This window comes from Dromaius novaehollandiae, chromosome 35, assembly GCF_036370855.1.
Source record: "Dromaius novaehollandiae isolate bDroNov1 chromosome 35, bDroNov1.hap1, whole genome shotgun sequence".
Lineage (NCBI taxonomy): Eukaryota > Metazoa > Chordata > Aves > Casuariiformes > Dromaiidae > Dromaius > Dromaius novaehollandiae.
The window spans coordinates 138,846-166,778 of NC_088134.1; the positions used below are offsets into that span (position 1 = coordinate 138,846).

At 64.8% G+C, this 27,933-nt stretch overlaps 4 protein-coding genes across 8 annotated transcripts; 1 reads left to right on the top strand and 3 right to left on the bottom strand.

Moving 5' to 3' along the window:
* Window positions 1-131: 131 nt before the first annotated feature.
* Window positions 132-2,310, bottom strand: FAU (FAU ubiquitin like and ribosomal protein S30 fusion). The gene is made up of 5 exons (XM_064503283.1): window positions 2,154-2,310; window positions 795-880; window positions 570-714; window positions 395-450; window positions 132-308 (listed from the first exon to the last, which is right to left on the bottom strand). The coding sequence occupies exons 2-5, from the start codon at window positions 867-869 to the stop codon at window positions 183-185; spliced, it is 402 nt and encodes a 133-aa protein (XP_064359353.1). The 5' UTR covers window positions 870-880; window positions 2,154-2,310; the 3' UTR covers window positions 132-182.
* On the top strand, window positions 2,259-4,341 carry MRPL49 (mitochondrial ribosomal protein L49). 2 transcript variants are annotated; one of them, XM_064503281.1, is made up of 4 exons: window positions 2,259-2,403; window positions 3,157-3,370; window positions 3,953-4,077; window positions 4,163-4,341. In XM_064503281.1, the coding sequence occupies exons 1-4, from the start codon at window positions 2,323-2,325 to the stop codon at window positions 4,307-4,309; spliced, it is 567 nt and encodes a 188-aa protein (XP_064359351.1). In that variant the 5' UTR covers window positions 2,259-2,322; the 3' UTR covers window positions 4,310-4,341. The 2 variants fall into 2 exon arrangements, with proteins under 2 accessions (XP_064359351.1, XP_064359352.1); XM_064503282.1 differs by having other exon boundaries at window positions 3,172-3,370.
* On the bottom strand, window positions 4,301-14,373 carry LOC112996432 (pre-mRNA-processing factor 39-like). Of its 3 annotated transcripts, XM_064503278.1 has the most exons (15): window positions 14,223-14,373; window positions 13,198-13,526; window positions 11,928-12,053; window positions 11,354-11,472; window positions 11,076-11,243; window positions 9,985-10,174; window positions 9,804-9,911; window positions 9,552-9,716; window positions 9,185-9,231; window positions 8,919-9,037; window positions 7,300-7,568; window positions 5,337-5,521; window positions 5,171-5,245; window positions 4,649-4,769; window positions 4,301-4,560 (listed from the first exon to the last, which is right to left on the bottom strand). In XM_064503278.1, exons 1-15 carry the CDS (start codon window positions 14,350-14,352, stop codon window positions 4,495-4,497), a joined length of 2,217 nt encoding a protein of 738 aa, XP_064359348.1. In that variant the 5' UTR covers window positions 14,353-14,373; the 3' UTR covers window positions 4,301-4,494. The 3 variants fall into 3 exon arrangements, 2 of the variants coding, with proteins under 2 accessions (XP_064359348.1, XP_064359349.1); XM_064503279.1 differs by lacking the exon at window positions 9,185-9,231 and having other exon boundaries at window positions 8,919-9,045; XR_010386396.1 differs by lacking the exons at window positions 4,301-4,560; window positions 4,649-4,769 and having other exon boundaries at window positions 8,919-9,045.
* A 677-nt stretch (window positions 14,374-15,050) lies between these two features.
* Window positions 15,051-26,325, bottom strand: SYVN1 (synoviolin 1). 2 transcript variants are annotated; one of them, XM_064503284.1, is made up of 16 exons: window positions 26,183-26,325; window positions 24,496-24,639; window positions 23,233-23,325; window positions 22,788-22,940; window positions 22,613-22,661; window positions 21,584-21,687; window positions 21,356-21,482; window positions 21,058-21,157; window positions 20,887-20,952; window positions 20,130-20,246; window positions 19,281-19,438; window positions 18,910-19,047; window positions 18,668-18,784; window positions 18,332-18,518; window positions 17,844-17,980; window positions 15,051-17,333 (listed from the first exon to the last, which is right to left on the bottom strand). In XM_064503284.1, the coding sequence occupies exons 2-16, from the start codon at window positions 24,625-24,627 to the stop codon at window positions 17,179-17,181; spliced, it is 1,833 nt and encodes a 610-aa protein (XP_064359354.1). In that variant the 5' UTR covers window positions 24,628-24,639; window positions 26,183-26,325; the 3' UTR covers window positions 15,051-17,178. The 2 variants fall into 2 exon arrangements, with proteins under 2 accessions (XP_064359354.1, XP_064359355.1); XM_064503285.1 differs by lacking the exons at window positions 22,613-22,661; window positions 22,788-22,940; window positions 23,233-23,325; window positions 24,496-24,639; window positions 26,183-26,325 and adding an exon at window positions 21,862-22,372 and having other exon boundaries at window positions 21,584-21,777.
* Window positions 26,326-27,933: the final 1,608 nt, after the last annotated feature.

The following is a 27,933-nucleotide window of genomic DNA, read 5'->3' on the forward strand; positions in this document are numbered from 1 at the left end:
ACCACAGTTTTGGCATCAGGCCCCATTTTTAACACTTTGAGGCTCCAAAAAACCCCACAACCAGGCAAAAAAACACCCCGCAGTGGGGCATTACCCCCCGCATTGTACCCCAGGAAGGAGCGCAGTCCCACTGGGGTGTTCCCAGGGCTGTTTATTGGGACCGGGGGGGGGGGCCGCGGCCTCTAGGAGTTGGCATTGGGGCCCTTCTTCTTGCCGAAGCCCGGCACGATGTTGACGAAGCGGCGGTTGTACTGCATGCGCCGCTTGGCCCGGCCCGTCTTCTTCTTCTTCTTCTCCTGCTTGGCCACCTGCGGGGACGCATATGAGGTCAGCGGTGGCCGCCCCGACCCGAATTCTGCGCTTTCCCACCCAAAAAGAGGACACCGCGACTCACCTTGGGGGTCTGACCCCTCACTTTGCCGGCGCGGGCCAGGGAGCCGTGGACTTTACCTGCGCAGGGAGGCGGAAGTGAGGCCGCGGCCGAGTTGGCTGCCTCATTAGGCAGCTAACGAGCGCAGCCCGTACTCACCCCCCTCGTTAGGCGCCTAACGAGCGCGGCCCGTACTCACCCCCCAGCAGGCGGGCGGCCACCTCCACGGTGGCGAAGTCGGCCAGGCCGCTCTGCCCCACGGCAGCGTCATCGTCCAGCGGGGCCCCGCCGCAGAGCAGCACCTGGTCCTGGGGGGCGATGCCCTCCAAAGCCGCCACGCGCGCCTGTCGGGAGGGCACGGGTGTCACCGGGGGCCCCCGCGGGAGCTGCCGGCCCCCGGGGGGGCTCCGAGGGCGCCCCTCACCTTGAGCTGGGCGACGGTCTCGTCGGCGGAGACCTCGAGGGCGTGCAGGGTCTGGGCGCGCACGAAGAGCTGCATGGCTGCGAACGCTGCGGCGGCAGGGAGAGGTTCAGCGGCGCCCTGGGGGGGTTTGGTGGCCCCCCAGGGGGGTCCGGGGGCACCCAGGCGCCTCTCCCCGCTGTGACACCCCCCTCCGGGACGTCCCCCAGCGGAAAATGCAGCCGGGGAGAGGCCGCCTTCGCCCGGCCAAGCCCGTTTTAGCCATTCAGCCTCGTCCCCAGCCCCATTTGTCACCACCGAGCTCTAAAAGCAGCTTCCCTGCGTCCAGCTCCCTGTTTTACCCCCCCCTCGGCCCCGTCCCCAGCCCCGTTTGTCACCACTGAGCTCTAAAAGCAGCTTCCCTGCGTCCAGCTCTCTGGTTTAACCCCCCCTTGCCCCCCCACAACTCGCGTCGGTGCCACAGGGGCAGCTCCTCCTTCCCAAGAGGGACTTTGCCCCGGCCGCGGAGGCCCCAGGGAAGGGGAACCCCGGCGTCCGGCTGACACCGATTTTCGGGGCCTCCAACACCCCCAGGCTCCTCCTCCGGCACCCCAAGGTGCCCCCCCAGGCCCTCCGGGTGCCCCCGAGGACAAACATTCCCCTCCGGGGCCTCGAGGGTCACCTCACGGCTTCCCAGGTGCCCCCAAAGATCCTCCGGCACCTTCCAGACCTCTCCTGTCCCCCCCCCCGGGCATCCCTAAAGCCTCACAGATCCCCCCAAGCCCCCACCAGTCTCTCAGGCCCCCGATAAGCTACTACAGACACCCTTAGGCTCCTCTGACTCCCCCCAAGGCTCCCCCAGCCCCCCCAGACATCACAGACTCCCCCCAAAGGCCCCTCCATCCCCCAAAGGCCTCCCCTGGCCCCCCAAGCCCTCTCCAAGCCTCAACCCACCCCCCCAGCCACCCCAAAGACCCTCCCAGTCTCCCAAAGACTCCCCCCGGGGCTCTAAGCCCCTCCCAAAAGCTCCCCCCAGGCCTCACACACCCCTAAATAGCCCCTTGAGACCCCCTAAAAGGTTCCTCCCAGTCTCCCAAAGGTCCCCCTAGGTCTCACACACCCCCAAAAGCCCCCTCCAGGCTTTGCACACCCCCGAAAGCCCCTCCAGCCCCCCCCAAAGGTCTCCCCAGGATCCCAAAGCCCCTTCCGGGCCTCAAACACCCCCCAAAGGCCCCCCCCAAGCCTCACACCCTCCCAAAAGCCCCTCGAGGCCCCCCCAGGCCTCAAACCCCCTCAAAAGCCCCTCGAGGCCCCCCCCAAAGGCCCCCCCCGGCCTCACACATCCCCAGAAGCCCCCCCGGGCCCCCCCCGGGCGCGCCTCACCTCAGCGCCGCCACACAAGATGGAGCCGCAAAGCGCCGCGGAGAGGGCGGTACCGCGCATGCGCGCGCCCTTATACGCCGCCGCCGGGGGGGGGGGCACGCACGCACGCCGGTGACGTAGGCGCGTCGGGGCACGCCGGCGCGCGTCCCAGGGTGCCTCGCGGCGCAACATGGCGGCGCTGGTGGCGGCGGGGGCGCTGGGCCGGCGGCTGGCGGGGCTCGGCCGGGCGGGGGGGCGGCGGCTGGTGCAGGTACCGGGCGGGGGGGGCAGGGAGGGGGCGAAGGGGGCTCCCGGTGGGGCAAAGGGGGGGAATTGGGGGGCTGTTGGGGGCCGGGGGACGTGGAGGGGAGGGTTGGGGGGCTCCTGGAGGGGAATTGGGGGGACGATGGGGGGGGAATTGGGGGTGGGGGGAAACTTGGGGGGCTCCCAGGAGGGATTGGGGGCTGTTGGGGGCCGGGGGTCGTGGAGGGGGAGCTTGGGGGGGGCTCCCAGGAGGGATTGGGGGCTGTTGGGGGCCGGGGGTCGTGGAGGGGGAGCTTGGGGGGGCTCCTGAGGGGAATTGAGGGGCTCTTGGGGAGGAAGGGGGAAACTTGGGGGGCTGTTAGGGGCAGGGGAATGTGGAGGGGGCTGTTGGGGGAATTGGGGAAACTTGGGGGGTCTCCTGGGGGAAACTGGAGATGGGGGGGAAACTTGGGAGGCTCCCAAGTGGAACTGGGGGGCTTTGGGGGGCAGGGTGAGATGGAGAGGGGATTTGGGGGGCTCCTGGGGAGAACTGGGGGGGCTGTTGGGGGGGATTTGGGGTGGAGATAAACTTGGGGGGCTTTTGGGGGTGGTGGGAAACTTGGGGGGCTCCTGGGGGAGGTATTGGGGGTGGGGGATGAACGGAGGGAGACTTGGGGGGCTCCTGGGAAGAACTGGGGGGGGAAATGGGGGACTGTGGGGGGGGAGGAACTTGGGGGGCTCCCAGGGGACTTGGGGGGGGCAGCGTGGGGAGAAACTGCAGTCCCCCCTCCCCCAGAGCCGCCCGGGGGCTCCCCCCGTCCCCGAGAGCCCCCCCGAGCCCCCTCCCGAGACCCCCCCGGAGCCCGGCTACCCCGGCGTCGTGGAGTCCACGGCCGAATACGCCTTCGTGGAGCGCCTGCTGCCCCCCACCCGCGTCCCCGACCCCCCCCGGCACCCCTCCTACCCCACGCCCTCGGGCTGGACCCCCCCGCAAGGTAAAGGGGGGGGGGGAACGGGCTAACCCCCCCTTGTCTTGGCCTGGAGCCCCCCAGGAGATAAGAGGGGGGGATAAAAACAGGGTAAATACCCCATTTTTCAGTCTGGAGCCCCCCCCCCATGAGGCAAAGAGGGGTGGAAATGGGTTAAATACCCCCTTTTCTTGTGCTGGAGCCCCCCCATGACGTTAAAGGGGGTAAAAACAGGCAAAATACCCCAATTTTTTGGGCTGGAATTCCCCGTGGGGTAGAAAAAAGGGTAAAAAAGGGTTAAATCCCTCTTTTTTTTTGCGTAGGCGTCCCCTGCATGGTAAGAGAGGGGTAAAAACAGGCTAAATACCCCCCACCCTGGGGCTGCAGCCCCCCCGCGAGGCAAGAAGGGGGGTAAAACCCCCCAAATACCCCCCCTGGCCTCCCCGGGGGGGGGTTATTTGCCCTGGGAGGGGGGTTATTTGCCCCCAGTGGCCCTGGGAGGGGGATTTTTCGCCCCGGGAGGGGGTTATTTGCCCCCAGCAGCCCCGGGAGGGGGGGGTTTTGCCCCCGTGCCCCCTCCCAAGCTTCCCCCCGCCCCTCGTGCCGCAGACCCGCCGCCCGCCCTGCCCTACTTCGTGCGCCGCTCCCGCCTGCACAACGTCCCCGTCTACCGCGACGTCACCAACGGCAACCGCGAGCTGACGGTGGTGCGGAAAATCGAGGGGGATATTTGGGTAAGCGGAAACCTTTCCGGGCGGGAAAAAGGGGGGGGACGGAAACGACCCCCCCCCCCCCATTTTCTAACGCCGCCTCCGCCAGGCGCTGGAGGGGGAGCTCAGGGCCTTCCTGGCCCAGCGCGCGGGCCGGGAGCCGCGGACGCAAGTCAACGAACTCACCGGCACCCTGCGCGTCAAGGGCCGCTTCGACGGCGAGGTCAGAGCCTGGCTGCTGCAGAAGGGCTTTTAAAGGGATTAAAGCCGCCGCCAGGGCTTCTCCTAGCCGCGTCCCTGCTTTATTTACACGACACCACAGAAAAATGTACAGAAACGGTTTACAAAAAAAACAAAACAACCCCACAGAGAAGGGGAAAGGGGGGGAAAAAATAAAATAAATCCTCCGCGGGGCCGAGACGGGGGCGAAGCCGGCGGCGCTCAGCTCTGCGAGTAGTATTGGCTGTAATTCCACGGCGTCTGGTAGCTGTAGGCGCCGTAGTTTTGCTGCGGGGACAGAGCGGTGTTAAGGGGGGTGTTGGCGGCGGTGGGACCCCCCCCCCGGCGTCCTGCCGGCCCCCCCGGCCCCGCTCACCTGGTACCAGTAGTTGTAGGCCGCCGGGTTGCTCATGTCCCCCCCCATGGCGAGGCTCATGGGGCCCAAGAGGCCGCCGGCGTCGTCGGGCCGCAGCCGCTTGTCGTCGGGCTCGTCGGCGCTGCGGAGAGGGGGGGAAAACCGAAAACAGGCGTCAGCGGCGGTGCCCGGCTCCGGTTTCGGGGCCCGGTTTTGGCGCCCAGCTCCGGTTTTGGCACCTGGTTTTGGCGCCCGGTTTTGGCACCCAGCTCCGGTGCCCGGCTCCGGTTTTGGTGCCCCGTTTTGGCACCCAGCTCCCATTTTGGCACCCGGTTTTGGTGCCTGGCTCTGGTGCCCAGCTCCGGTTTTGGCACCCGGCACCTGGTTTTGGCACCCGGCTCCAGTTTTGGCACCTGGTTTCAGCGTTTGGCACCTGGTTTCGGCGCCTGGCTCCAGGTTTGGCACCCGGTTTCGGCACTCGGGCCCGGTTTCGGCACTCGGGCCCGGTTTCGGCGCCCGGTTCCGGCTCGCGCCCACCCTCACCCGTTTTCCGGGGCCCTCTTGCGCGTGGCGTGGTGCTTGAGGAACTTCTGGTGCTCGTCGTAAGCCGTCAGGAGGCTGCGGAAAGAGCGAGGCAGGGGTGAGGCGGCCGCCCAGGAAGGGATCCGGCTCCCGCTTCCCGGCCTGGCTCCCGCTTCCCGGCCCGGACCTGTGGATGCTGGAGCCGAAGTCCTCGAGGAACTCGACGCGGCGCTGCGAGAAGACGATCTTGGTCTCGTCGGGCAGCGTGCTGCTCAGCGCCCGCTCGAAGCAGCTCATGGTGTTGCCCTCGTTCTGCCGCACGTCGGCACTGAACTCCATCTCCAGCAGGTTGGCGTAGAGCCGGGCGTTCTCCTGCGCCCGCCGGCGAAAGCCCCCCCGCCCCCCCGAGAAACCCGACCGTGAGAGCGGGGACGCCCGAAAAGGGGGCTGGGGGGCCTGGAGTCAGGGCTACGGCACCCCAAGAAGGGCTTGGGGGGCTTCACGGGGGGTTTAGAGAGCCCCAAAAAGGGTTGTGGGGTCTCAAGAGGGTTTATAGAGCCCCCAAAAAGGATTGTGGGGTCTCAAGAGGGTTTATAGAGCCCCAGAAAGGATTGTGGGGTCTCAAGAGGGTTTATAGAGCCCCCAAAAAGGATTGTGGGGTCTCAAGAGGGTTTATAGAGCCCCAGAAAGGATTGTGGGGCCTTAAGAAGGTTTATCCGGACCCCCAAAAGGGTTTGTGGGGCCTCAAGAGGGTTTATCGGGCCCCCAAAAGGGTTGTGGGGCCTCAAGAGGGTTCATAGGGCCCCCAAAAGGGTTCATGGGGCCTCAAGAGGGTTTATAGAGCCCCCAAAAAGGATTATGAGGTCTCAAGAGAGTTTATAGGGCCCCCAAAAGGGTTGTGGGGCCTCAAAAGGGTTTATAGGACCCCAAAAGGGGTTGTGGGGCCTTGAGTGGGGTTTCTGGAGCCCCCAAAAGGGTTTACGGAGCCCCGAGGGGGGTTTCTAGAGCCCCAAGGGGGTCTCTGGGGCCCTGAATGAGAATTAAAGACCCCCGTGGGGTTTACAGTGCCCCGAGCGGGATTTAGGGAGCTCGAACGGGGTCTCTGGGGCCTCAAAGGGGCTTTGTGGGCCCTCGAGTGGGATTGCTTGAGCCCCCCGGGGGGCTGTGGCGCCCCGAATGGGGCCTCGGGGGGCCCAAAGTGGGTTTTGGGGGGCTCCAGCAGGGTCTAGAGCCCCCCGAGCAGCAGTTCCAGTGCTCTAACACATCGGCAAAGGCTTTTGGGGGGATCGTAGCACCCAGGTGGGGTTTCTACAGCCCCAAGCGCAGGCGGCGGGGCTCCAAGCCGAGATTAGAAAGCCCCAGCGGTGCTGGTGGGGCCCAAAATGGGATTTACAGAGCCCCAGAGGGGCTTTATAGAGCCCCAAATGGGGTTTGTGGGGCCAGATGGGGGTTTAAAGAGCCCCAGATGAGGTTTGGGGGGTCAAAGAGTGGGGTTTAGAGCCTCAAGTGGCATTTGTGGGGCCCAAAGGGAGTTGTTAGAGCCTCAAATGGGGTTTAGAGAGCCCCAAATGGTCTGTGGGGCCCAAGGGGGGGTTACAGAGCCCCCAGCATCGTCTTTGGGGCTCTAAATGGGATTTATAGGGCCCAAATGGGGTTTGTGGAGCCCAAAGGGGGATTTAGAGCCCCAAATGGGGTTTGTGGGACCCAAACGGGGATTTAGAGCCCCAAACAGGGTCTGTGGGACCCCAAAATGGGGTTTCTGGAGCCCAAAGGGAGTTTTTAGAGCCCCAGATGTGGTCTGTGGGGCCCAAAGGGGGGTTTACAGAGCCCCAGCACCATCTTCGGGGCCCCAAATGTGATTTATAGAGCCCCAAAATGGGGTTTTAGAGCCCCAGCACCATCTTCGGGGCCCCAAATGTGATTTATAGAGCCCCAAAATGGGGTTTTAGAGCCCCAGCACCATCTTTGGGGCCCCAAATGCACTTTATAGAGCCCCAAAGGGGGGTTTTAGAGCCCCAGCACCATCTTTGGGGCCCCAAATGCGCTTTAGAGAGCCCCAAAGGGGGGTTATAAAGCCCCGGCATCACCTTTGAGGCCCCGAGCGGGAGCCAAACCCGCCGCCCGCCCCCGGAGGAGCCCCGCCGCCTCACCGGGTCTTTCTCCAGCGCCTCCACCAGCACCTTGCGGGCTTTGATGAGGTTCTTCTGCACCTTGAAGACCTGGCGGGCGAGCTTGATGGCGTAGAAGGAGGCGAGCGGCAGCCCCTCGTTGGCGCGCATGGCTTCCTGCAGCAGCGCCTCGGCCTCCTCCAAGTTGCCCTGCCGCCGCTCGAGGCTGACGCGGCGCAGCCGCACCATGGCCAGCCCCGGCACGGCCTCCTCGAAGCAGCGCAGGATGCGGCGTGCCTCCTCCAGGTTCCCTGCGACGGGGCGGGGGGGAGAGGCCGGCGGGCCGCGCTCAGCCCCGGGGGGGTCGGGGACGGACGGAGGGGCTCGGGGGCGGCTGGGAGCCGGGGGGACGGGGACGGCGCGGCGCTTCCTACCGCCGAGGCGAGACGGACGCGTTTTGGGGTAAATACAGGGGTTTGGGCATCGACATTCTCTTAAATGACCTGAAACGCACAGTCGCGGCGTTTCTGGCTGCCTTGGTGACAGCGTCACGCGTGTCCCCTCCTGCCAACGACGCAACACAGGGCCGAAGGACACGTTTTGGGGCTAAATACAGGGGTCTGGGCGCTGATGTCGTCTTAAATGACCGGAAACGCGCAGCAGTGGCATTTCTGGATGCCTTGGTGACAGTGTCACCCGTGTCCCCTCCTGCCAACGAGGCAAGACGGGGCCGTAAGGGACATTTTGAGGCTAAATAAGGGGGTTTGGGCATCGATGCTGTCTTAAATTACCAGAAACACGCAGCAGTGGCGTTTCTGGATGCCTTGGTGACAGCGTCACGCCTGTCCCCTCCTGCCAACGAGGCGAGACAGGACCATAGGGCACATTTTGAGGCTAAATGCAGGGGTTTGGGCATCGGCGTTGTCTTAAATGACCATAAACGCACAGTCACGGCATTTCCAGCTGTCTTGGTGACAGCGTCACCCGTGTCCCCTCCTGCCAACGAGGCGAGACGGGGCCGAAGGACACGTTTTGGGGCTAAATACAAGGGTTTGGGCATCGACATCGTCTTAAATGACCAGATACGCGCAGCAGTGGCGTTTCCGGCTACCTTAGTGACACCGTCACGCCTGTCCCCTCCTGCCAACGAGGCGAGACGGGGCCGTAAGGGACATTTTGGGGCTAAACAAAGCGGTTTGGACATCGACGTTGTCTTAAATGATTGGAAAGGCAGAGTCCCGGTGTTGCCGGCTGCCTTGGTGACAGCGTCACACGTGTCCCCTCTCCCTAACGAGGCAAGACGGGACCGAAGGACGTGTTTTGGGGCTAAACAAGGCAATTACGGCACCAGCCTGTCCACGGAGGGCACAGAACGGCGCCGTTTCGGGCCACCTCGGGGACATCATCCCCGTCCCGTTAACGCCGCAGCCGGACAGCAGCAGGCCGCGTTTTGGGGCTAAACAACGCGCTTCAGGCGCCGGCGCCAAACAGAAACGCGTGATCCTAACGTTCGCAGCGGCCTGGGCCGCGTTTTGGGGCTAAACAACGCGCTTCAGGCGCCGGCACCGAGCAGAAACACACGATCCTAACATTTGCGGTGGCGTTTTGGGGCGAAACGCAGCCGTTTGGCCGCTCCGAAACGGGCTATCCCCCTCCCTCACCTTGTTTCTCCTCGAAAGCCGCCCAGAGGAGGTGGATATTGGGCTTCCGGGGCAGGTGGTAGCCGCAGGCTCGCTGGAAGACGCTCCTAGCCCCCGCCACGGTGTGGTTCTCCAGGTACCTGGTGTACTGCAGCGGCCGCCGCGGGAGGAGGAGGAGGAGGAGGAGGAGGAGGAGAGAGAAGAGGCCGAAGCGGGCGCGTTAACATCCTCCCCGCCCGGCCGGGCGAGGACGTACGAAAGCGCTACGTCAGGTAAGGTGCACTCACGTTAAAAAGGGGGTTAACACACCTCTCTTCTGAATTTCCTGCACCCTCTTAGGCAGGGAGGTGCCACGGGCGGATAAAAAAGCAGCAACGGAATTTAAAAGAAGGGTGTTAGAATTGTGCTCCACAACATAGACGAGAATCAACCCCCGAAATCAATCGAAATGGGGGGGGAAAAAAAACCAAAAAAAAAAAAGACCACACACGAACCCGGTTTTGGACGTCCGAGAGAGAGAGAAAGAGAGAGCGGGAGGGGGGCCGGATCCCTGCCCGCGGGGGCGTCCGACCCTCTGCGAGCTGCCGCCGCCGGCTCCGGGGCGAAACGGGCCGGATTCGGCTGCGAGGAGGGGGAGCGCGGGGGAGGCCTCACCTTGACCCAGAACTCCTCGTAGAGGGCGCAGGCGATGACGCAGCGCTCGAAGAGGACGATGGTGCGCTCGTGGGAGCCGGCGGCCATCTCGTAGTCCAGGTAGTCGCGCCAGTTCTTCAGCTGGGCCCGCTCCAGCGGCTTCACGTGGAAGTACGGCCTCTTGATCTGCGCACGGACGGACAGACGGACGTGAAGCCCGGGCGGCGCGGGGAGCAGGGCGCCCGCCCGCGCCGCGGCTCCCTCTCCGCTTACCCCTTCCTCGAAATTCCAGCGCTTGCTGACTTCCGCCTCGTTCTGGGTGTAAATCTGCTGCCGCATGGAGATCACCAGCTCGCGGATCTTCTCCTGGTCCAAATCCTCCTGCGGAGACGGCGAGGGGTTGGGAGGCGGCGTTCCGGCGCGCGGCGTCGCGTCGCGGGCGCCGGGCACCTACCTGGCCGTCGTCGGCGTCGTCCGGCTTCGTCTCCACGCCGGGAGGCAGGTCCTCTCCCGGCGGAGCCTCCGTCGCTTCCGGCTCCGCGGGCTTCGGCGCCGTTTCGGTGGCCAGCTTGGACTGGACCCAGAGCAGCTCCTCGGGGGAGAGGATGTCCTTGGGGGGGTTGTGCAGCACGTGCTCCTTGAACCTGCGGCGAGACGGGGAGCGTCGGCGCAGCCCGGAGATTTTGCCGCCCGGGGAGGGGGGATTTTCCATGGGAATGGCAAAGATTTTGCCGCCCCGGGGGGATTTTCCGCAAAAATGGCAAAGATTTTGCTGCCTCGGGGGGATTTTCTGCAGGGAACGGCAAAGATTTTGCCACCCCGGCGGGATTTTCTGTGGGGAACAGTGGAGATTTGCCGCCCTGTCGGGATTTTCCACGGGAACAGCAAAGATTTTGCCACCTCGGGGGGATTTTCCGCAGGGAACAGCAAAGATTTTGCCACCTCGGGGGGATTTTCCATGGGGAACAGCAAAGATGTTGCCACCCCAGGGGAATTTTCCGCAGGGAACAGCAAAGATGTTGCCATCCCGGAGGAATTTCCCTGGGAAGGGCACAGATTTTGCTGCCCCGGGGTGGATTTTCCATGGGGAATGGCAGAGATTTGCCACCCCATTGGGATTTTCCCTGGGAACAGCAAAGATTTTGCTGCCCCAGGGTGGATTTTCCATGGGGAATGGCAGAGATTTGCCACCCCACTGGGATTTTCCCTGGGAACAGCAAAGATTTTGCTGCCCCGGGGTGGATTTTCCATGGGGAATGGCAGAGATTTGCCACCCCATTGGGATTTTCCCTGGGAACGGCAAAGATTTTGCTGCCCTGGGGTGGATTTTCCATGGGGAATGGCAGAGATTTGCCACCCCATTGGGATTTTCCCTGGGAACGGCAAAGATTTTGCCACCCCGGGGCGGATTTTCTGCACACCGCAGGGAACAGCGGCCATTTGCCACCCCGTCAGGGATTTTCCGCCCACCACGGAGCGTCCGGACACGCAGGGAAAGGGCGGGGAGGGATTTTCCGCGCTCCGGAGCTGCTGGCGGGCACCTACTTTTCCCAGTGGTGGTTGTAGAGCTGGGTGGGCATGGAGAGCACCCGGTCGTAGATGCCGGTGATGGCCCGCAGGTCGCCCTGCTCCCGCTCCCACTCGACGTAGAGCTCCCAGAGCTTGTCGGAGCGGAAATCCATGCCGGCCGCCGCCACGGCCGACTCGAAGACGCTGCGGGAACAGAGAGGGAGCAGTGGGAAGGGCGGCGCCTTCGTTTGCGGCCCGCCGACGGGCTTCGCGGCGGGCCGGGGCCTTTCCGCCTCCGCGGATCTTCCACCTACCCGCGGATCTTCTGGACGGACTCGGGGAGGTTCATGTCCAGGGTGGCCTGGAGGTAGGAGATGTAGTGGATCCACAGGTCCATGCTGAGGGGGATGGACTGCAGCCCGCGCTCGAACACCTGCGGCCGGAGACGCCGGGGAGTCACGGAGGCGCCTCGGAGGCGCTCGGCTCCGCGGCGAGGCGGGGACGGAAGCGGGAGGCGAGACCCCCAAACGCCTCGGAGACGCTCGGCTCCGTCGCAAGGCGGGGACGGAAGCGGGGGCGCGAAGCCCCGGACGCCTCGGCTACCTCGCTCCCTCACAAAGCAAGGGCAGGAATGGCGCATAAGGCCCCAAAACGCCTCAGCTGTCCACCTCCACCACGGAGCGGGGACGGAAGCGGCACGTAACGCCCCGAAATGCCTCAGGCACCTGGATCTGTCACGAAGCAGGGACAGAAACGGGGTGTGACGCCCCGAAACGCCTCGGCTGCGCGGCCACGGGAACGGGGCGCGCCGCCCCGGAAGGCCCCCGGCCCCCGGCGCCGCCGCGAAGCGGGCCCGAAAAGCGCGTGCCGCCCCGCGGGAGCCCCCACCTCCTCCGTCTCCTTGCCGAAGTCGAAGCGGCGCTCCATGTCGGCGTACTTCTTCCAGTAGCCGTAGCAGTAGGGGTAGTGGGCGAAGAAGGCGTCGAAAGCCTTGCGGGCGGCGAAGATGTGGTTCTGCGGGGGGGGGAAGGGAGCGCTGGGGGGGAGCCGGCACCACGTCACGCGGCTACGGCGTTTTCGCGGTGAAAAAGGGGGTTTTGTCGCAGCCCCCCGCGTGGGTGGAGGTTTAATAAGGCGCCTAATTAACGCCGATGCTCAACGCGGGGTTGTTTCCATCGCGAGCGGGGAGGAGACGGGGTTGAGAACGGCGCGTAACGCCCCAAAATGCCCCGAGCGCCCGGCTCCGGTGTGAAGCGGGGCTGGAAATGGTGCGTAACACCCCAAAATGCCCCGAGTGCCCATCTCTAGCATGAAATGGGGCTGAAAACAGCATGTAGCTCCCCAAAATATCTTGAGCGCCCGGCTCTGTCAGAAATTAGAGCTGAAAACGGCACGTAACACCCCAAAGCGGCCCAAGTGCCCGGCTCTGTCAGGAACTAGAGCCGAAAACAGCACCTAATGCCCCAAAATCCCTTAAGAGCCCGTCTCTATCATGAATCAGACCCAAAAATGGTGCGTAACGCCCCAAAATGCCTCGAGTGCCCGGCTCTGTCAGGAATGAGAACCGAAAACAGCGTGTAGCTCCCCAAAACCTCTCGAGGGCCCGGCTCCATCAGGAATTAGAGCCGAAAACAGTGTGGAACTCCCCAAAACGCCTCGAGGACCTGGCTCCGTCATGAAGCAGGGCTGAAAACGATGCATAACGCCCCAAAACGCCTCGAGGGCCCGGCTCTGTCAGGAATTAGAGCCGAAACCGGTGTTTAACGCCCCAAAACGCCTTGAGCGCCCGGCTCTATCAGGAATTAGAGCCAAAAACCAGCGTGTAACACCCCAAAACGCCTGGAGCACCTGGCTCTGTCAGGAATTAGAGCTGAAAACAGTGTGTAACGCCCCAAAACGCCTGGAGGGCCCAGCTCTGTCAGGTATTAGAGCTGAAAACAGTATGTAACGCCCCAAAACGCCTAGAGTGCCTGGCTCCGTCAGGAATTAGAGCCGAAACCAGTGTCTAACGCCCCAAAACGCCTTGAGGGCCTGGCTCTGTCAGGTATTAAAGCTGAAAACAGCGTGTAACGCCCCAAAACGCCTGGAGCGCCCGGCTCCGTCAGGAATTGGAGCCGAACCCGGCGCGCGACGCCCCGAAAGGCCGAATCCTGCCCACCTCTTGCTCCACGTACTGCAGGAGCTCGGTCCAGGCGGTGAAGTCGTGGGGGTTGTCGCGGGCCGCCCGCCAGAAGCGCTCGAAGTCGGGGGGGTCGGCGGGGGCGGGCTCGGCGGGGGGCAGCGGCGGCGGGGGGGGCTCGTGCTCCCGGGGGGCCGGCGGCTCCTCGGGGGCGGCCGGCGGCTCCTCGGGGCCGGGGCTCGTTGCCCCGTTGCAGCCCGGCTGCGGCGGCAGCGGCGGTGACGGCGGTGGCAGCGGCGGGTCGGGGGCGGCGTCAACGTCCCCCACCTCCACGGCGGGCGCTGGGGGCTGCGGTTCGGCCACGGGGGCTGCGAAAAGGGGGGGGGTTTAATGAGCCCATTGGGGTTAATGAGCCCCTCCGCAGTTAACGAGCTGGTCACAATTAAGGACGTCCCCCCCAAAATTAACGGAGCTGCGGCTCAGCGAGGGTCCGGAGCAGGAAAGAGAATCCCGGCGCCCCACATCTCTTGGGGGGCACCCCACAGCCCTGGGGGGGCACCCTGGATGCCCGGGGGGGGGGCCACCACTCTGGGGGGTGCCCCATAGTATTTCTGGGGCGCCCCATAGCATTTTTGGGGTGTCCCACAGAATTTTGGGGGCGCCCCACGTCCCCATCGTGCCCCTGCCTCTCCCCCCATCCCAGTCGCTCCCTGTTTTTACCCCCTTGCTCTGCAACCTGCCCCCCTTATTGCCCCACAGCCCCATATCTGCCCCACAATCTGCCCCACTGCCACCCCCCCAGGCCAGTCTGCCCCACAACCCGCCCCACGACTCCCCCCTCGGCCCCATCTGCCCCACAGCCTGCCCCACGGCTCCATCTGCCCCACAACCCGCCCCACAGCTCCCCCCGCGGCCCCATCTGCCCCCCAACCTGCCCCACGGCTCCCCCCTCAGCCCCATCTGCCCCACAACCCGCCGCCTCACGTCTCCCCTCAGCCCAGCCTCCCCCCCAGCCCGCCCCACAGCTCTCCCCCCACTCCGGCCCGCCCCACACCGCGGCTCACCGGGGGGGTCGGTGCCGCCGTCCCCGCCGGGCCCCAGCGTCCCCTCGGCCCCGCCGCGGCCCGGGCTCGCCGGCGCCTCCGGCCCCTCCGCCGCCATCTTGTCGCGCGGACCCACGCAGCCGCCGCGCATGCGCCGCGCCGCGGGGACCCGGATGAGCAGCCAGAGAGCGCCGGAGGACCGGCGGGCTAGAGCGGCCCCGGGAGCGCCGAGACCGGCAGCGGCCGCGCGGCCAAAAGGAGACTTCCGGCTTTCGTTGACACGTCTCGGTGGTCGAAAGGCGCCAGGAGCATAGAGACAGGCCGGGAAGAGAAACCAGAGCGGTCAGGAGGCTCCTTGGCAACCATAGAGACACGGGGAGGGGGACCGCTGTCTGCGCAGCCTCTTTAGCAACCTGGAAGCTCCCGGAGAGACTAGAGCGGTCAAATGGCTCCTTGACAACCACAGAGACAAGGGGGGAGCCGGGTATCACTGGGCAACCATAGAGATGGGCGGCCAGTAGGGAGACAACAGTGGTCATCTGGCCTTCTAGCAACCATAGAGACATTAGGAAAGCGGACACCAGAGCGGGCACAGCTCCTTAACCAGCCTAGCTGCTTTGGGAGCAGGTGGAAGAGACCAGAGGAGGCACCTAGGGCCTTAAAAACCATAGACACACTTGGGGAAGAGAGACCAGAGGGGCCAACAGGCTCATTGGCCTCCTCTGACACCTGGGCCAATGGAAAAGCCTGGAAGACCAAGGCCTGGAGAACAACAGAGGCTGGGGCCGGAACCGCGAGGGGGTCAATCCTCCCCCCCCCGGCCCCCCGCGCAACACCAGAGCGCCAAGCTTTAATGCAATCTTTATTCCGCTGTATATACAATTAAGCTATTAAAAATTTGTACATTATTTACAAATTAAATAATTACCCAAACCCTCCAACGTGAACTCTGCTGCACGCAAATAAAACGGGGGGGAGGGAGAAGTGAAACAGAAGCAACGGAGGCAGCGAGGGGCCACACTTGTCCTCCCGGTCGCCCTCGCTTCTTCGCTTTCCTCCCCCCCCGGATTAAATCAACCCCTAAAGGAAGCAAAGTCCAAGGAAGCCGGGGGCGCACTTCCGCGGCCTCAGCTTCTCCGAAAGCCCAACGTAAAACGGGACCATCCAAAAATATTCTTGCTTTTCCACTCAAAAAGGTTATTTAGGAATAAAAAAAAGAAAACAGGGCGCTCCGCAGCAGGCGTCCGGATCCCCTCCGCCCCGAGGCCCGGAAGCAGGAGACCCCGGCGGCTCCGCAAGTTTCCAAACACCGCTTTGTTATTGCCGAGTTGCTCATAACACACTATTTTTCGGTAACGAGCTTCCCCCACCCCCAATTAACATGGAGAAGGGGACAATGACGCTCCGGGAGATGGAGAAGGGCAGGAAAAGGAGCGCGAGAAGGTGCCGGCCTCCACAAACCGAATTCCTTGCCGGGCACCTCTCCCCGGAGCCCCGCGTCCTCCTCTCACCGCCCGGAAATCCGCTTTCCGCCTTTTCTCCGGAAGAAGGGGGAAGGGAAGGGGAAGAGGTCCTCGAGCTTCCGGCGCCGTCTCCGACTGTTTTCCCTGAGATATGTGTACTAGTAGAAGCCGCTTCGGTTCAAAAAGAGGCACTGAAGAGTGATAACATCCCTGGAACGGAAAAGAGGGCTCCGAGGGTCCGGGGGGCCGCGCGGATGCCAACGCTCCTTCCCCACGTGCCGACTCCGGCCTCCTCGGGTGGGGAAAAGCCGGCGGGAATTAGGCAGGGGGGAGCCGAGTTAACAGAGCGAGACTGCAAGCGGCCTCCCGGTGCCGTTAGCCGCCAGCACGGATGGCCGGAGCGCTCCCGGACGCACCGCGAGCCCGGCTGCTCCCTTGGGAATCGCACAGAGGGAAAACGGGAGAGGATCAGGCCGGAGAAGCGGAGGGTTTATTAAAATCTCCGTGCAAGATGTCAAAGCCTCCCCGCCACCGCTGTCCACGGCAGAGGCGGTTCCTAGGAGAGAGCCACTAATACTGTCAATCGGCAAGAGACCGTCCGCCTGTAACGAGCCCTTCCGGAAACGGAGGGTGTCAACGCGGAGCGCGGCCGGAGCGGAGGCCAACGAAACCCTCTGAAGCTCCGGGCCAGCGGCCAACCGGACGCGAGGCGGGTTTTTGTCTCCTGCCCTCCCGAAGTGCTGCTAAAAAAGCAGGAAGAGATCCAACGGGAATAAGCTCTAGGAGCAGCCAAGGGTGGAGAGGCTCCGGCTGTGTTTCTCCTCCCAGAGATGCGGGGATTCGTTCTCAGCCCGTCCCAAAGCGCTCGGAGAAGAACTTGGGTGAAAACCAGGAGCTTTCAAGCAATTCCAAGCCTCTCCCTCGCTCCTACTGCGTCACGGAGACGGCCGGAGCTTCCTATCGCAAATTGACCCCCCGGATCAGCCCCGAATCGGACTCCGCGACCCGCCGGCCCCGGAGAGCGAAGCGCTTTCATCGACTCCTCTGGCCTCCAAACCGGCTGCCTGGCACATCCCAACATCCGGCGCCAAGGCGGCTCCTTGGGAACGGCTTCCCGGCCGGCATCGCAGAGGCAGCGCCCGGATGCCAGAGAGGTAGAAAGAAAACGGGGCCAAAGCGGGAAAGAATGGGCGGGAAGAAGCTGCTGCCGGCGGATGGGATGGCCAGGGATGAGTTTGCTTCCAGGCTGCGGTTTTCTTGGGATTTTACGTCGGAAACGGGAAGAAAAGGCAGAAAAAGAGGCCGAATCCGGCTCGCCGGCCTCGAGACGAGTCCGTTTCTCTGCACGCGAGGGCCCCCAACGCAGAGGGACAGCGGCGCCGGCTCCCCCGCCGTCCCCGCGCCTTCGTCTCCCGGGGAATTCCGGCGGCAGGGAGAAGGAAGAGGGAGAAGAGCAAGGGGGGAAAACATCGGAGCCCCAAATCGTCACCCAGGCGAGCCGCGGAGGAAGGGCGTCAGTGCGCCGAGGAAGGCGGCGATTCCAGTTTCTGGAGGCGGCGTCTCCGGAGCTCGGCGGCGTCGGGCTCCCCCAGCGGAGACGGTTCCTCGCCTTCCTCCTCCGGCCCGGCGAGAGGCGCGAAGCCCTCGGCGCCCGCCGGCCCGGCCGCGTCTGGGGGGACAAAGCGGAACCGCAGGAGTTGGAGGAATCGCGGCTCGGAGAGCGGGAAAAATTGCTTTAAATTCATAGAAAAGCAGCTGCGTGACGAGACAAGCAGCTGAAGGCCGGGATAAGGTGCCTGCCTGGGAAAATCGCAGCTCCAGTGTGCGGATAACTGGTTAAATACCCATCTAGAGATTCGGATATCTTAAAAGAGAGTCTGGTCTCGGTGTTGGGGGCTGCTGGAGCCTCGAGGAGCCCGATTCTCCCTCCCTTCACCCGCCTAAACCCCCACGGCGGTGCTGACGCGCCTCGCCGGGTGTTCTTCCCCCAATTCCTCCTCCCGGCCCATTCAAAACGCCACATGGTGCCTCGATCCAACCCGGCCCGGTGCTGTAACGCTCCTGAAGATGGATCGGACGCGTTGCGACCGGGTTTTCCAATCCCGGCTTTTTGGAACGGCCGGATATCACCCGTTAAGGGAAAAAACGGCGGGCCGGGGCCGGCGAGGAGCTCACGCACCGGGGGAAGCCGTCGAGTCGGGCTCTGCGGCGGCGGCGGGTGCCGAGGCACCGTCCAGCGAGCCGGGCTCTTCCGCGGGTGTCTCCCGGCTCACGGCGGCAGCGGAAGGGGACTGGGGCGGAGCGGGGCGAGGAGACCTGGGTGAAAAGGAGCAAACGCCGTGAAAAAAGGAGAAAGGAAACCAAAAACCCCCAAACCGGGCAGTTCCTGACGCTTTACCGGCTGCTTCCGACCCACCGGACTTTGCCGTGCCCAGATCCCTCTCCCGTCCCATCTCCCAGCGGCGGGAAGCCCACCGATTCCCCACGGATTCCTCAAATCCCATGCGGGGAAGCGGGAGTGTTTGTCCCCGCAGAGACATCGCCGCGGCTCAGCGCCTTTCCCCCGCACCCCACGGCGACCGATCCGCCCCACGGCGACCGATCCGCCCCACGGCGACCGATCCGCCCCACGGCGGCTCGCGCGCGCCTGTCGCGCTACAGCGTTACCCGATGGTTGCCAGGACCGTCAGGTACTGGTTGATCTGCAGCATGGCGGCGTCCAGCAGCGTGTGGATGTTCTGCAGACACTGCAGCCGGGCCTCCAGGTTCTGCCGGTCGTGGCCCTCCATGGCCCGCAGCTCCTCCTCCGTCAGCCCCGCGAAGCCGGCGGGCGGCACCGGCATGGGGGGGAAACCTGGGATGAGAGGGAAAAAAAAATAATGGGATAACGGGATAAGGGGAGCGCTCTCCGGCGGAGATCGGCCTCCGGGGAGGCGGGACGCGGCGGCTTTTCCGCGATAAAGCGCCTCGAGGCGCAGAGCGAGCTCCGCTCCCTCCGCGTACCGAACAGCGGCGGCCACGGCATCCCCATCCAGGGCGGCGGGAAGGGCAGCCCGGGCACCGCTCCCGTCGGAGCCGCTTCCGATCCCGCCGCGGCGTCTCCGGGCCTCGCGGTGCCGGCTGCGGGGAAAAGCAGGGACGTGAGGCGGGAGGGAAGCGGGAAAACCCTTCCTCTCCCCGGATACCGGCCGCTCCCTCCCCGAGGAACGGCGCGCGAGCGGGCGAGGGCAAAGCCGGCGGCTCACCCGAAGCCGGGCTCGAGGCGGCTCCGGCGTTTTCGGCGCTGCTGGGCGGCTGCGCGCCGGGGACCGGAGGGAAAGGACCCACCGGCGGCCAGAAAGGGAACATTCCCGGAGGGAAAGGCGGCAGGATTCCTTGGGCGACTGCGGAGGGAGAAAAGCGAGTTAAGAGCTACCAATTTAAGCATCTTTCCGGAGCTGGGCGGAGCGGTCGGGGCCGGACCGGGACTCGCGGATTCGACGCCCTTCGAGACGACGTGCGGGTCCATCGGCTCCCACGGGCAGAAACGCGACCGGCTCGGGACACCCCAAAATCGTTCCCGCCCTCCGAAATCCGCCCGAGCTCCCCGGGGGGGCCGCATTCATGCCGCACTCACAGTTGGGCGGCTGGGGAACCGGCGGGGCCTGCGGCGGCGGCTGGGCTTGCTCCGGCGGCTCGGGCGGCGGCGGCGACTGCGCGGGCAGCGACGCGCGCAGCACGTCCATGCGGCACGTGGGACACGTCTGCTGGCGCTGGAACCACGAGCGCAGGCAGCTGCGGGGGCACGGACACCGCCGTAACGGCGCCCGCGCGACGGTGGCGTCAAGGGGGGGGGGCGAAGATCTCCCCCCGGACGCCATCCCGCTACGCGATACCCCCGCGTTCGTTCCCCTCCGCGCGGCCGCGAAGGAGCGACAGGCCCCGAAGCGCCGATGGAAACCGCCCTCCGGCTCCGGAGGGGACGGGAAACGGTGCTGCCGAAGCGCCGATGGAAACCGCCCTCCGGCTCCGGAGGGGACGGGAAACGGTGCTGCCAAAGGGCCGATGGAAACCGCCCTCCGGCTCCGGAGGGGACGGGAAACGGTGCTCCCGAAGCGCCGATGGAAACCGCCCTCCGGCTCCGGAGGGGACGGGAAACGGTGCTCCCGAAGCGCCGATGGAAACCGCCCTCCGGCTCCGGAGGGGACGGGAAACGGTGCGCCCGAAGCGCCGATGGAAACCGCCCTCCGGCTCCGGAGGGGACGGGAAACGGTGCTCCCGAAGCGCCGATGGAAACCGCCCTCCGGCTCCGGAGGGGACGGGAAACGGTGCTCCCGAAGCGCCGATGGAAACCGCCCTCCGGCTCCGGAGGGGACGGGAAATGGTGCTCCCGAAGCACCGATGGAAACCACCCTCCGGCTCCGGAGGGGAATCCGGAGGGGAAGGCGGTGCCAGCGGGGAGCGCGCGGCCTCGGCCCGCTCCTACCTGGTGTGGAAGATGTGGTTGCAGGGCAAACGCTTGGCGCCCGTCACCATCTCCTCGCGGCAGATGATGCACACGTTGTCCATGGCCTGCAGCTCCTCCGGGGTGGCGTCGGGGTAGCTGGGCGGGAGACCGAGCTCAGAGGGCGGCGTCAGGCGGAAGGGAGATTCGCCGGGGTCCGGAAACCTCCGGAAAATCCCTTCCCGCCGGAGCTCGACCTCCGAGGAGGACGCGGGAAGGCGGCCAGGACTCCCGGATCTCCCGGCCGGCTGTGAATCCAGCCAACCCCTTCTCTCCCCGCTGTCGCCCACTGCCTTTTTTGCCAAAATTAAGCCATTTGGCAGGAAGATCCCAGCACCGCTGCACACAAACCAACCCCAGATCCCTAAAGGATCCTTCCATCCCGCCTTTTTGGCCGAAATTAAGCCGTTTGGCAGGAAGATCCCAGCACCGCTGCACACAAACCAACCCCAGATCCCTAAAGGATCCTTCCATCCCGCCTTTTTGGCCGAAATTAAGCCGTTTGGCAGGAAGATCCCAGCACAGTCGCACACAATCCAACCCCAGATCCCTAAAGGATCCTTCCAACCCGTTTAATCCCACCGGAGATGGGCTTTTCCGCTACCATCTCGGCTAAATCCATCCCAGGCGGATCCCGAGTTAAAAGCAAAGCGCGGAGACGAAGCCAAGGCCCCGAAACGAGCTCCGGGCCGGCTACGGGACCGCGGGGGGAGTCGCCGGGGCAGCGCCGCTCACTCACAGCGTGTTCATGTTGCGAATGGCCCGGCGGGACATGATGGCGTCCGTCACCGCTTTCTTAAACTGCCTGCAACGAGACGGGAGCCGCCGCGGTGAGGCGCGACGCCGGGAAACGGCCGCCGGCGCCGGGAAACGGCCGCCGACGCCGCGGCGGGCCCGGAAAGCCGCTCACCTCATCGCCAGGTACATGGGGCGGATGGCGAAGAGCGGGAAGGTGTGCACTTTGATCATGATGGTCATGAAGGCCATGTAGAGCAGCACCTTGATGAAACCTGGGGGGAAAAGGGGAAAGAAACGCTTCGCTTCGCTGCTGCCCCCCTGCCCCGGCACGAATCGAGCCGGAGGGCGGCTCAGGGAGGGGAAAAGAGGCGCGGATCGTTAGCGCCGTGAGCAGAACGACTTTATCGAGCCTCGTTATCCCGCCGGAGCGATGGGAAGCTCTCCGGAGCGGGCGGGAGGAGGGCGCGCACCCGTGAAGAGCTCCGTGTAGAGCATGTAGACGGCTTTGCTGTCCCAGGGGTTCTCGTTCTGCAGGTCGATGGAGTGCAGCACGTACTTGATGAAGATGGTCAGCACCATGGTCATGAGGATGGCGTACTGCGGGGCAGAGACGGCGCCGGGGCGTAAAAAACCCGCCCCAGCCCCGGCCCGGCGGCGTTCGCCGGCCCGGCGCGCTCCCGCGAGCCTCCCGGCCCTACCTCGAAGCCGAACACCAGCTGCACCGAGGCGCCGCGCGTGAGGATGCTGTGGTACGCGTGGCTGACGAAGAGGAAATCCAGGATCCCCAGCAGGACCATGAGCGCTGGGAAAGGGAACGGAAACGGGAGATCAGGAGGCGGCCGGGGAGGCGGAGAACGAGCCCGGCCGGGGGAAACGGGAGGCAAAGACCCCCCTGTGCAAAAAGAAAAGCTTTGAACCACTCCGCTCATCCCAAAACGCTTCCCGCCATCGCAGCAACAAGGTTTGGGAGACCGACCCTCGAGGAGCAACAGTCGGAGCTGGTTATAAACGGCGCTGCGGTAACGAAGGGATGAATGAGACGTTCGCTGGCGGCTCAGTAATGAGGCCGACGCCCCGGCTCGCCCGTCGGGAACGTCTCCGCGTTCCCGTCTCGAGGACGGTTTGTTCCCTTCCGCTCCAAGCCACGTTCCGGGCATCCGGGGCCTGACCTCGCGTCTCCCCTTAGGGTGAAATCCCCCCAATTCGTTTGGAAGCCGGTTTCAATGCTCTAAACCCCCGTGCTCCGGAGGCGGGAATACACTCAGCTGCGGATCCGGCTATTTTTCGGCGGATCCGGCTACTTCCCCGCAACTTTGGCTACTTCCCGCGCGGATCCGGCTACTTCCCCCGCGGATCCGGCTACTTCCCCCGCGGGTTTTTGGTCGTATTTCTTTGCCTAGCCGAAGCGGAGCTCGTGAAACCGCCGGCAATCCGAGCTCGTTCAGCTCCCGGGAGCCGCCACACGGCTCCTTCCCGAACGGGAAGGAAGTGCCTTCCCGAACGGGAGCCTCCGGAGCGGCGAGGCCCGGCAGCGCCCCGATAAGGTTATCGAGCCTGAGCAGCCGCACGCTCGGCCGCCCGGGGCCCTTCCCCCGGCGCTATGCAAATGGCCCTGCCGAAATTATCTCCCCCGAGCAGCCGCCGCTGCGTCGCGTCGCGGAGCGGCCGGGAGGGCGAAACTCGCCCGCTCCCGCCCCAGGAGCGGCTCCGAGGCCGGGGATACTCACAGACGATGCGGAAGTGGAAGAGCCAGGAGATATTCGGGCTCCTCTCCATCTGCAGAGGGGGAAACAGAGCTGAGACCCCCCCAAAACCCTGCTCGCGCCCCCACGAAGCTCCCGCAACCCCCGCGAGCGGGAGAGCAGCCCCCGGCCGCGTCCGCTCCGGCCGGGAAGCGCTTACAAAGTCCACCCGGTCCTCGGCCAGCCAGTGGAAGCACTTGAGGAAGAGGAGGAGGGTGAAGAGGGCCACGAAGCGGGGGCTGAAGTCGTCCCTGAAGACGGTGAAGGCCAGGCAGGTCTCCGTGACGGCGTACCACGAGCGCTCGAGCAGGTGCTGGGGGCGGAGGCAGAGCGGGCAGCTCGATTCCGGAGCCCGCCGTCGCATCCGAGGCCTCTCCGGCTCGGCAGAGGCTTCAAACGCCCTCGGGATCCGCCTCCGAGCTCCGGCCTCCGTCCCCCCGGCACCCGCACGCCGGGGAGGGAAGCGCTGCCCGAACGGGAGGCCGGAGCCGGACGGCCGCGTTCGACGGGAGGAACGGCTCCGTCGCCGGATTTTTAGGGATTAACCGATTCCCCGCTGCGATTTCACGGAGAGCAACCCGGCCGCTCCCTCCCTTGGCGCTCACCTCCATCTCCGCCGCCCGCAGCTGCCCGAAAAACACCTTTCCCATAAATTTTCCCAGCAGGAAAACCAGCACGAAAGCCTGGATGTAGAGAACCTGCGAGAAGGGAGAGGACGAGCTCGCCGGTGCCGCCGCGACCCGTTTCGCACGGAAAGACCGGCTCGCCGCGCGGAAAGAGCCGGGAGAAGCGGCGTTGGGGGCCGGAGGAAGCGGCGGCACCGCTCTCCCGCCCTCGGCAAGCGCTTCGCCCCGCGGGTGGCCCTTTTCCGGAGCGCAGCGGCTCGTTTCGGCCGCGGCCTCCCCGGGGAGGCGGAAAGCAGAAGTGAGGGCGAGCGAAAAGGCTCCCGGCGCCGCGCGGGGCCCCGGCGTGACTCATCTCGGTGCCAGGACGCGGCCCGGCTCCGGGGTTCATTTGCCTGCAGGCGACCGAGGCCGCGGAAACTGGAGCCGTTAGGACTAATCACCCGCCCCCCAAATAAATAAATCAATAAATAAAAAGGTTCGAGGCAGCTGGAGCCGTTAGGACTCATCACCCGCCCCCGAAATAAATAAATTAATAGGTAAAAAGGTTGGAAGTGGCCGGAGCCGTTAGGACTAATCACCTGCCTCCCAAAATAAACAAATAAATAAAAAGGTTCGAGGCAGCTAGAGGCATTAGGATTAACCACCCACCACCAAAAAAATTAATAAATAAAAAGGTTTGCGGCAGACAGAACCGTTAGGACTCATCACCCGCCCCCGAAATAAATAAATTAATAAATAAAAAGGTTGGAAGCAGCCAGAGCCGCTAGGACTAATCACCCGCCTCCGAAATTAAAAATAAATAAATAAAAAGGTTCGAGGCAGCCGGAGCCGTTAGAACTAATCAGCCCCCGAAAAAAATAAATAAATTAAAAGGTTCGAGGCAGCGAGAGCCGTTAGAACTAATCACCTGCCCCCAAAATAAACAAATTAATAAAAAGGTTCGAGGCAGCCAGAGCTGTTAGGACTCATCACCCGCCCCCGAAACAAATTAATAAATAAAAAGGTTCGAGGCAGCCAGAGCCGTTAGGACTCATCACCCGCCCCCAAAATAAATAAATTAATAAAGAAAAAGGTTCGAGGCCAATAGACAAAGCTTCCTTCAGCCGAAGCGGCCGTGATGGCAAAACGGCTCCATGTCTGCGCGCAAAGGCCACGGCCGCCCGCTCCGGGCGGGAAGGGAGGCCGCTCCGGGCGGGAAGGGAGGCCGCTCCGGGCGGGAACCCGCGGCGTGCCCGTACTCACGGCCATGCTGGGGCTGGACTTGGTGAGGTAGACCACGGTGGGGTAGAACTGGTGCTTCAGGTAGTAGGCGTGGGCCACCACGGCCGTGGTCAGCGCCAGGCTCGCCGCCATCAGCACCGCCGTGCGCAGCATCTCCCCGGCGGCCTGCGCGGCCAAGCGCCCGTTTGGGGACGAACACGGAGGAAAAGGGCAAAAAGAAAACCCCGCGCGGGCGGGAAAGGGTTGTCAGCGAGGCAGCGGGCACCGCTAGCACTAATCACCCACCCCCGAAATAAATTAATTAATAAATAAAAACGTTTGAGGCAGCCGGAGCCGTTAAGAGTAATCACCCGCCCCCAAAATAAATAAATTAATAAATAAAAAGGTTCAAGGCAGCCGGAGCCCTTAGGAGTACTCACCCACCCCCAAAACAAATTGATAAAATTAATTTATTAAATTATTAAGCTTAATTATTATAATAATTTATTAAATTATTAAAATTAATAAAAGGGGGTTTTAAACGGGCGCCGTAATCTGCCCGGTGGAGGTGAAACGGCACCGGCTTTAATCCGGCAAATCCTCTCGTCTGAGTCCCGAATCTCCCAATTTCGGGAGCCTCCGAATCCCTGTGCCCCCCCGAATCCCTCCCCCCGCTTTTTGAGGGCTCCCCCTGAGTGTCCCCCCCCCTTTTTGAGGGCTCCCCCCCAAGCGTCCCCCACCCTTTCGAGGACTCCCCCCGAGCGCCCCCCCGCCTCGAGGGCTCCCCCCAAACGTCCCCCCCACCCCCACTTTGAAGGCTCCCCTCGAACGTCCCCCCCTCCCCTGCTTCGAAGGCTCCCCCCGAGTGTCCCCCCCCCCATTTCAAGGGCTCCCAAGTCCCCCCCCACTTCGAGGGCTCCCCCCAAATTTGGGCTGCTGCAGAGCCACAACCGCGCGCCCCCACCTCGCTCCGAGCCCTCTCGGCGCCCTGAGCCCCCCCAATTTTGCTGCCCCCCCAAGTGTCCCCCCATGTCCTCCACCTGCTCTGTCCCCCTCCCCTTGGACCACTGAGTCCCCTGTCATGTCTCCTGTCCCCCTGGGTGGCCCCCCCATCCCCTGCCCCCTCCCTAGGGCCCCCCACGTCCCCCCTCACATCTTCGACCCCTATAGGTGCCCCCCCCCCGGGCCTTCTTGCTGCCCCTGCCCCCCCCCAGCTGCCCCCTACGCCCCCTATCACGTCCCCCACCCCCCGGCTGCCCCCTACGTCCCCTCCCACATCCCCTGGCCCTCCTCGCTGCCCCCTACAACCCCTCCCATGCCCCCACCCCCCCCAGCAGCCCCCTACATCCCCTATCACGCTCCCTGCCCCCCCAACTGCCCCCTGCCCCCCCAACTGCCCCCTACGTCCCCTCTCAAGCCCCGCCCCCTCTCAGCTGCCCCCTACGTCCCCTCCCACATCCCCTGGCCCCCCAACTGCCCCCCCAGCTGCCCCCTATGTCCCTTCTCGCACCCTCTGCTCCCCCTCAGTGCCCCCCCAGCTCCCTTCTCCCATCCCCTGCCCCCTAAGTGCCCCCCAGGCCCCGGGTCCCCCCCCCCCACATCTACGGTGTCCCCCCTCGCAACGTCACCCATTCCCCCCCCCGCCCCTCCTCGGTCCCGCCCCAGGCCCCAGCCCTCGTCAGGTCTCGCCTCCCCCCCCCACCAGCGCCCAGGCCCCCCCCCCACTCACACGGATCGGGCCCCGCCGCTGCGCCCACCGCCTCAGGCCGCTCCTCCCCCCTCGCCGGAAGTCCCTCACTGCGCGACACCTCACTTCCGCCCGGGCTGTACCACCCGCGCGCGCCCCCCGCCGGCGGCGGCTCTGCGCGGGGGGGGGGGGGTGAGACAGGAGGGGGGGCACTTCCCTCGCTCCCCCCCCCGCTCTCCCGCTAGTGGTTTCTCCTCAAGGCGGGGGTCGCCCCCCCACTTCGCCGCTGCTCCCCCTCTCCGGTGGCCCCGGGAACGCCGCCTCTTCGCCCCCCCCCGCGGGACTCCCCCCCCGCCGCCCCGCAGATGGTACAGTCCGAGCCGTCCCGCGGCTCCGGCCGCTGTCCCTCTCCCGCGGGGCGGGAGCAGCAAGGGTCCCGTGGCTCCCTCTCATTGGCCAGCCCGCGCGGCGCTCCTCCAATCAGAAAAAAGAACACCCTCGGCGCGGCGCCGGCCAATGAGGGGGCGGGGCAGCTGTTGCTAGGGGAGGGGCGGCAGGCCCCCCGCGAGGGCGATGAGTTGCGTCCGTTCTCACGGGCGCTCTCGGCTCGTTTGCCGCCGCCCCAGGGTCGAGGCCGGGGCTGTCGGCGGCCGCGGTGAATTTTTGCCCCCAAATCTCCAAACTGGGCTATTTTGACCCATTTATGCACCCTATATAAGCCTATACAGCCTATATACCCCTGTCCTATGGATACGCGTCCTCTTCGCAGCGCTGCGTCCGCCCCCGTGTCCTCAAGACGCCCCCAAAAACAACCATTGAACTCGCTACGTGCCACAAAACACATCCTCTGTGTACAGGTAACCCTACAATAAACACCCGGCCCCGCCCAGCCTATCAGCAACGCCCGCCCCGCCGCCCCGCCCCTCTGGTTGGCTGGCACCGCCCCCAAGTCCCGCCTCCCCGGCGGTGACAGACAGCGGCGTTTCCGCGCCTCTGGGGAGGGGGAGGAGGAGGAGGAGGAGGCGGGCCCTTCCTCTGATTGGCCGGGGGCCGCCCGGCCGCAGCCTATAGAAGGCGCGGCCGGCGGGAGGGGCGGGGTCAGCTCAGTGTCTCCTCCTTCTCCTTCTCTCCGCGCCCTCGTGACTGGCGGCGCTCGCGCGCACGCGCCGCCCGCGCGCTCTGCTCAGGTGAAGGGGGGGGCGGCGCGCGCGTGACGGGGGAGGAAAGGCGGGAAAAGCCGTTAGGGGGGCGCGCGCCCTCTAGGGGCCGTGAGGCGCCGGCGCGCGCTGGGGGGGCAGCCATCGCCCTCTGAGGTGATTTTCTCCCCCGTGAGAGGAAAAGGGGCGACCCATGAGGTAAACCCACCTTCTTTCCCCCCGGTGAGGGGAGAGGGGTCGAGCCCCAGGTGCTGCGAGGTGAAAATTGCCCTGTAACACCCCACAGGCACCTATGCTGTGTGGGGGAGCAGTGTGGTGGGAGGTTTTCTGGTGGTTTGTACCTGTGGTGAAGGGAGAGGTGGCCTTGAGTGGGTTTTGAGGGGAGGAGGAAAAAGATGAATCCTACCAGTGTGGGTGGCCTGGGTCTGTCGATATTCCCCCCCCCCCCCCAAATCCCCACGTGCTGAGGTGTTGCTGCCTCTTAATCCTGGCAAATGCAGCCCCCCTGTTGGGGAAAATATCCTGTGAAAAAGGACCGAGGTGGGAACTGAATCCTTCTCTCTGGTGAAAGCCTAAGACCAAACAAGCTCTTGGGTGGAGGAAAACCCTGAGATGGGGGTAAAAGCACCTCCTTTT

Bases quoted from the DNA above. Each gene is read 5' to 3' on its own strand.
- LOC112996432 (XM_064503278.1), bottom strand. From the start codon at position 14,352: ATGCGCGGCGGCTGCGTGGGTCCGCGCGACAAGATGGCGGCGGAGGGG. The intron at 5,246-5,336 runs GTCCGGGCCGGG...CTCTTTCCGCAG, and splicing joins TTCGGCTCCAGCATCCACAG to CCTCCTGACGGCTTACGACG. The intron at 4,561-4,648 runs GTGAGCGGGGCC...CTGTCCCCGCAG, and splicing joins CCTACAACTACTGGTACCAG to CAAAACTACGGCGCCTACAG.
- FAU (XM_064503283.1), bottom strand. From the start codon at position 869: ATGCAGCTCTTCGTGCGCGCCCAGACCCTGCACGCCCTCGAGGTCTCC. The intron at 451-569 runs GTGAGTACGGGC...CTCCCTGCGCAG, and splicing joins GGCCGCCCGCCTGCTGGGGG to GTAAAGTCCACGGCTCCCTG. The intron at 309-394 runs GTGAGTCGCGGT...GCGTCCCCGCAG, and splicing joins TGAGGGGTCAGACCCCCAAG to GTGGCCAAGCAGGAGAAGAA.
- MRPL49 (XM_064503281.1), top strand. From the start codon at position 2,323: ATGGCGGCGCTGGTGGCGGCGGGGGCGCTGGGCCGGCGGCTGGCGGGG. The intron at 3,371-3,952 runs GTAAAGGGGGGG...CTCGTGCCGCAG, and splicing joins GGGCTGGACCCCCCCGCAAG to ACCCGCCGCCCGCCCTGCCC. The intron at 4,078-4,162 runs GTAAGCGGAAAC...CGCCTCCGCCAG, and splicing joins AAATCGAGGGGGATATTTGG to GCGCTGGAGGGGGAGCTCAG.
- SYVN1 (XM_064503284.1), bottom strand. From the start codon at position 24,627: ATGCTGCGCACGGCGGTGCTGATGGCGGCGAGCCTGGCGCTGACCACG. The intron at 23,326-24,495 runs GTGAGTACGGGC...CCCTTCTCGCAG, and splicing joins AGTCCAGCCCCAGCATGGCC to GTTCTCTACATCCAGGCTTT. The intron at 18,785-18,909 runs GTGAGCCGCCGG...TTTTCCCCGCAG, and splicing joins CGCCTCGAGCCCGGCTTCGG to CCGGCACCGCGAGGCCCGGA.